The 6,117-nt window shown below is 41.7% G+C and overlaps 1 protein-coding gene across 1 annotated transcript in view; it reads right to left on the bottom strand.

Moving 5' to 3' along the window:
• The window catches only part of LOC103193401 (methionyl-tRNA formyltransferase, mitochondrial-like), a 34,287-nt gene extending 29,109 nt beyond the window's left edge, over positions 1–5,178 (bottom strand). The window contains 2 exon segments of the mRNA XM_042780353.1: positions 3,148–3,238; positions 5,166–5,178. Coding sequence (XP_042636287.1) covers positions 3,148–3,238; positions 5,166–5,178 — 104 coding nt within the window.
• Between the last annotated feature and the right edge of the window lie 939 nt (positions 5,179–6,117).

The raw sequence follows: 6,117 nt of genomic DNA, 5'->3' as shown, positions 1-6,117 counted from the left end.
GATTACAAAAAAAAAAAAAAAAAAGATTGTATGTCAGCTTGGCTGAGCCATGATTCTCACTGGTTTGGCAGTTATGATGTAGTTTGTCAGTTATATAATGCTATAACCATCTCCCATGATGAGATCCAACATAATGTAATCACCTCCATGATGAGCAGCCAAGGAGCAACTCAAGGAAAGGGAGTTTCCTTGGGGAAGTGGCCGGTATCCAATATACATGGATGTTCTGGTGATGCTTTCTGGATTTTTGCTCAATTTGGATCCTGTATCTGGCTCATCATCATCTGACCTCTGGTTCTTTGGACTTGAGCCAGCAGCCTGCCTTATTGTCTGCTGATTTTGGCATTTGCTATCCTCTGCAGCCTATGAGCCAGTAGTCTGCCATCTGACTGGCTGATCTTGGGTTTGTCAGCCCCTGTAGCTATGTGAGTGAGGAGAAGCCTCCAGCTTGATGTATGACCTATGGACCTGGTACTTGTCACCTCTACTCTCACATGAGCCATCTATATATACAATGTATATATAAGCTTCACTGGTTTCGTTTCTCTAGAGAACCCATACTAAGACAGAAGACATGACCTTGACCCTTGTCATAGCATGAGCAACCCATTCCTGCTCCTCAGTGGGTGTCTTGAGTCTCTTTCAGTCTGGGTTTCTAAGATCTGCCTTTACCCTGGTGTCTGCTTCCTCTGGAGCAACAGCTGGTCAGCCTCTCCACGTTGGGGCAGAGGGCAGTGAATGAATGGCTGGAAAAGGAGAAGGTTGGATTTTATTTCATTCACAGACCAAGAAATTCTGAGAAATCAGGGGAAGCTGTTGTTTGTGTCTTAGACGCCATCTTTGGATCAGGCTCAGGGTGGCTTATGACAAATGATGTCAACAGGGTTGGTTCCTTGATGCATAGCTTCACATATCCCCACAAGGTTTTCTGGAGAGGTGAGTTACATGGTACGTGGCAGAACTGCGTTCTGTGGCTGAGTCTTCTGGGAGTCTGCGCTTTCTCTTTGCTTCTTCCGGTATCACAGATTCAGCTGGAGCAAGCCTTGCCTGATGCCCTCCTATCTGTCATCCAGACACTCAGAAGGCCCTTGAGTGGCCTGGGCAGAGCTTCTAGTCCTGAGAAGACTTGCAATGAGCAGGTGTCTCCTCTTCTCTCTTCTGTCCTCAGGGAATTCACATTCCCTGGTGCAGAAGAGGAAATTAAACAAACCACCATCGTAGATTTATTCTGATTGCACAGAAGAATCTCATCTGCATATATTAGAGTAATACAGGCATCAGTCAACTGCATTCTAAGCATGTCTTCTCAAGATTGAAATCTCCTGGTTTTAAAGAAATATTTGATACTGGCCGGGGAGATATTGGATGATCAGAAGGAGCACATGGAGCCTTCCATGCTTGACCCAAAGGGCCTAGAAAAATGTCCCTGTTTCCCACAGTCTCCCCTACCTGTCTGCCACAGCACAAGGCATCCTACAGTACTCCTTTAGATTTAAGGAACCAAAGCTACTTTTAAAATCTAAATGTTGTCTGGGAAGGGTAACATATTAAGCTATAATTAGCATTAGCTAGAATTAATTTATCAGGTTAGCACTAGTCTCTTACGAGTGCTCAGAAGAAGCAAAAATTGGTTTTGATTGAGGCTGGGAGGGGAGCCAAGGGGCCAGTGGGGAAGGCTGGGTAAATGCGGCTTTCACAGGGGCAGGCAACCTAAGCACACAGGCTGACTGGCTAGGGAAGACCGTGGACGCGGATCAAACAGCAGGGGCTCTGGAGCCAACCTTTTATGCTGTTGCTTTTTTAGGGACTAGTGTATTTGTTCTTGATGACTAACTGAAAGGCTGGTGGTTAGAAAGCACCCAGCAGTGCTATGGAAGAAAGGCCTGGTGATCTACTTTCAAAAACCGAACTGGTTGCCATTGAGTTGATGATCCCATGTGCTGCAGAGTAGAACTGAGCTCCACAGGGTTTTCAAGGCAGTGACCTTTCAGAAGGAGATTGCTAAACCTTTTTCCTGAGGCACCCCTGGGTGAATTCAAACCTCCAACCTTTTAGTTAGTAGCTGAGTGCAAACCATTTGTGCCATCCAGGGACTTCTTCCATAAGATCATAGCCCTTGAAAACTCTATGGAGCACAATTCTACTCTGCTACATGAGAGGTCGCCATGAATCAGAGCTGACTCAACAGCAACAGGGTTGGGTTCTTTTTCCCCCCTTAGTATCCATCATATAAATGCAATTAATGCTCTATTTGGGAGCTCTGGTGGCAAAGTGCTTAAGGCACTTGACTGGTAATCAGAAGACTGGTGGTTCAAACCCACCAGCCACTCCTCGGAAGGAAGATTGGGCAATCTACTTCCATAGAGATACTGCCTCGGAAACCCAAGGAGGGGTCACTATGAGTCGCAATCAACTCGACGGCAGTGAGTTTGGTTTTGGTTTTGGAATACTTTATTTGGTTTCTCCCCAGTCACTACATCTGTTCTATTTTCTCAGCCAAAGCCATAACCTTGGTGATCTTTGCATCAGTTCTTCTGACTGTTCTCTGCAGAGGAATGGCAATACCCATGAGCCAAGGCCTAAGTCATTTTTATTAAATCACAGAATGACTGGTTTGTTTTGTTGAATTCCATCAACACGAAGAGCGTAACTCAAATTTCTGTGGGTTCCACCAGATTGAGGAACAAAAGGGTTGTTTGTTTTTCACTAGCACATGCTTCCAATATTAATCCAGGTCTTTATCTCATCTCAAATCTCACCCAGTGTGAGGTGGACCAAGAAAAGCGTCATTGGGCAGATCTTTCTCACTCAGAAGAAAAATCCCCTTGAAGGATCTCTTTTTGACTGGAGTGAGAGGGAAAGCAAAACCTTCATAAATTGGCAAAGCTTGCCCTTCCCTATACTCCTTGGTGGGCAGATATGATCCCTATGGAAGAGGTAGGTGTATACAAGGACTGAGGAGCTTCCTGGGAAAAGAGACCTAGACCCCAATACTGTCCCTTTTAAAGAGCAATAGGATAAGAAGTTCACTGACAGATGAAGGTGTCCTGAATTGAAGTTCCTAGGCAGGAAAGGAAAAAGTGCTGAAGGTAACTCACCATGAGATCAGGGTACTTGATGATTTATGCTCAATACCAAGGACCTTACCTAAACCCTTCAACCTCTTCCTCTTTCTCTCCTCCGTTCACACACCACAAAATCTCAGCCCTGATTAAATCCAAGTCGGCCTCCTTCACACCTGCACATGAGCCATGAATAGTGGCTGGGAAAAACCCCTAACACACATTCAGTTTATACCACCAATCTCAAGTAGGCCCTTAGCTCTGTCTATTGCTTCCATTACGTGTTCTTATTCAATTTACTCTTCAAGTCTCTAAGATTCCTTCTACATTTTGCTCTGTCCTTAACCTCTGAAAGCGCTCCCCTGTCTTGTTAACTAATGAACCCACTCTTCATTTTTCCAAGGAAATAGAAACAGTCAGAACAGGACTACATTTTCCTACCACCAAATCTATTAACCTTGTTTTTTGTAGCTCTGCCCTCTGCCTCCTTTTTGTATAATGGATGTAGTACCTGTACCTATCAAAACCCCATGCTTTCACCTGTGAACTAAATAAAATTTCCTTCTCCCTTGTATAACCAATGATGTTGCTATTTCATTTATCCCTTCTCTCCTAGATGATTGAGTAGTTTCCCTCTACTGGCCATAGTCATACTATAATATCTTCCTCAACCCAGGAACAACCCAGAACAAATAAACAACAACAACAAAAAGTCCTTGACCCAAATCTCCTCTAGCCTCTACCCTAATTTTATTTCCCCCTTGATAGCAGTATACTCAAAAGAGTTGTTCATATTCAGTGTCTCCACATCTTCAGCTTCTAGCCTTTCTTCAATCTAACTCAAGTCTTCACTCCTCCATCAGAACTGTTCTTGTTCTGATTACCAATGACATCCATCTTGTCAAATACAATGGGTTAATCCTTTTTCCTCATCTTACTTGATCTTTCAGCAGCATTTGGTTTACTTGATCACTCTCTTCTTTTCTGTAAACATTTTTTATAAAATACTTTATTCATACAAAGGTGTGAATAACATAATGCTCTTATCCTGCTTGTGACTGAAAACATTTCTGATATATTTGAAGCCCTCTGTGTCTCTTACTCTTGAATTATTATTATAATTTTTAGTCAAGCTTCTAGGTCACCATGATCTCCATGTTTTTCTCCCACTCCATGGGCAGCACCTTTTCATTCTCATCTGCTGGCTCTTCCTCTTGATCTCTGAATGTTGGTTCATTGCCTCCAGACTCAATTTTTCAACTCTCTATCTATGGACGCTACTGAGGGTTTTATTTGGTTCATGGTTTTAAATATCATGTATATGCTGGTGATTCCCCAGATTTATATATGCATATCTGACCTCTCACCACAGTTATAGATGTCTCCACTGGATGTCTGTTCTATCTGAATCAAACCCTTGATTCTGAACCTGATACATCTCCTAAAACCTCCTCCCACAAGTTTCTCCTGGTTGCTCAGACCAAATACTAGCACTTGCCCTTCATGCTGTTCTTTCTTTCTCACAACTCATCTAATCATCAGCAAATTCTATCAGCTCTATGTTTAAAATATATCCCAAATGTGGCAAAAATGTGTTGGGAAAAAAGATGCAAAAGATAATTAAAAAAAAAAGAAATATATACAAGGATTTTTACTGAAGCATTATCTTAAATAGAAAAAAAAATCAATAACCTAAATGAACATCAACTGAGACTGGCAAAATAAACTCTGTGTGTGTGTGTGTGTGTGTGTGGAGAGAGAGAGAGAAAGAGAGAGAGAGAGATGGAGTTGTATATCTCCCAAATATGACTAGGTATTATCTTCTGTACCTACCCAAGCCATCATCATCTCTCACATACACATCTGTAGTTGCCTCTTAGTTTGTCTGCTTGGTTCCCTATAAGTGATTTTCCACATAGCAGCCAGAGTTATTATTTTAAAAACTATAAACCAGATCATGTCACTTCCTTGCTCAAATTTGTCTAATGATTTCCAACATAGTCAAAATAAAATTTAAATTTTATCATGGTTCACATGACTTGACATGATTGTGTCTTGCCTATCTCTCTGACCTCATTTCCTAACATGCTCCCCTGGGCTTACCTGCTCCAGTCATCCTGGCCCTTAAACAGGCCATGTTTATTCTCACCTCAGGGCCTTTGCACTTGTTCTCCCTTCTACTTGAAATGCTTTCTCCCCAGATTTTATATGGCTTATCCCTTGTTTCCTTTAGATCTTCATTCCTTTATCAGTCAGGTTTCCCTGGCCTCTGGTAACATGGCTCCCCATTCCCATCACTCTCTATTCCTTACCCTGCTTTGGAATTTTGTTCTTTTGTTTATTCTCTGGTTCATTGCCTCCAGACTCAATTTTCCTTTTCTGTGAATGTAAACTTCCAGTATATCAAGTGCCTGAAAGAATGCCCGCCTACCATAAACTTTCAATAAATACTGGCTGAATAAATATTACATAAGTGAACACAACAAAAGTAAAAATTCCAAAATTCTGACTATATTCTTACACAAAAAGAATGCTAATATGTTCTGAGATAAAGAAAATGGGATCTAACTATGGTCAGTTGAGGATTTTAATGATAGGTTAAAACATGTAGATCATAAAGCTCTGTTACCATCACAAAAGGCACTACCCGTAGGAATCAGAGGGAAAAGCAATGACAGTTGAGTCATTGAGCATGTATATGACATCCCTGCAGATATCTTAAGTTGGACTGCCAAAACAGCTCTTCCCAGATGCAAAAAGGGCATGGAGACAGTGTCTGACCTCCTCTAACTTCACCAGAGTGGAGCAGGATCAGCACAAGGCTGATTCCTATGACGCATAGGTCAGACACACGTCTACCAGTTCTGATACCAACTGACCCTCTCATAGCACTCTCTACTTCTCTATTGGGTTCAATAATTCATTACAATTGCCACACATTGAACTTTCATACAATACTCACAATGATGGGGTGTGTTGGATTGGGTTCTCTAGAGAAACACAAAAACCAGCAAAGTATATATATATATATATATATATATATATATATATATAT

The sequence above is a fragment of the Orycteropus afer genome, unplaced genomic scaffold, assembly GCF_000298275.1.
Source record: "Orycteropus afer afer isolate SDZICR_OR568_19922 unplaced genomic scaffold, OryAfe1.0 scaffold00036, whole genome shotgun sequence".
Classification (NCBI taxonomy): domain Eukaryota; kingdom Metazoa; phylum Chordata; class Mammalia; order Tubulidentata; family Orycteropodidae; genus Orycteropus; species Orycteropus afer.
Note: the sequence above shows the minus strand (reverse complement) of the source record. Positions and strands in the feature narration are given on the sequence as shown.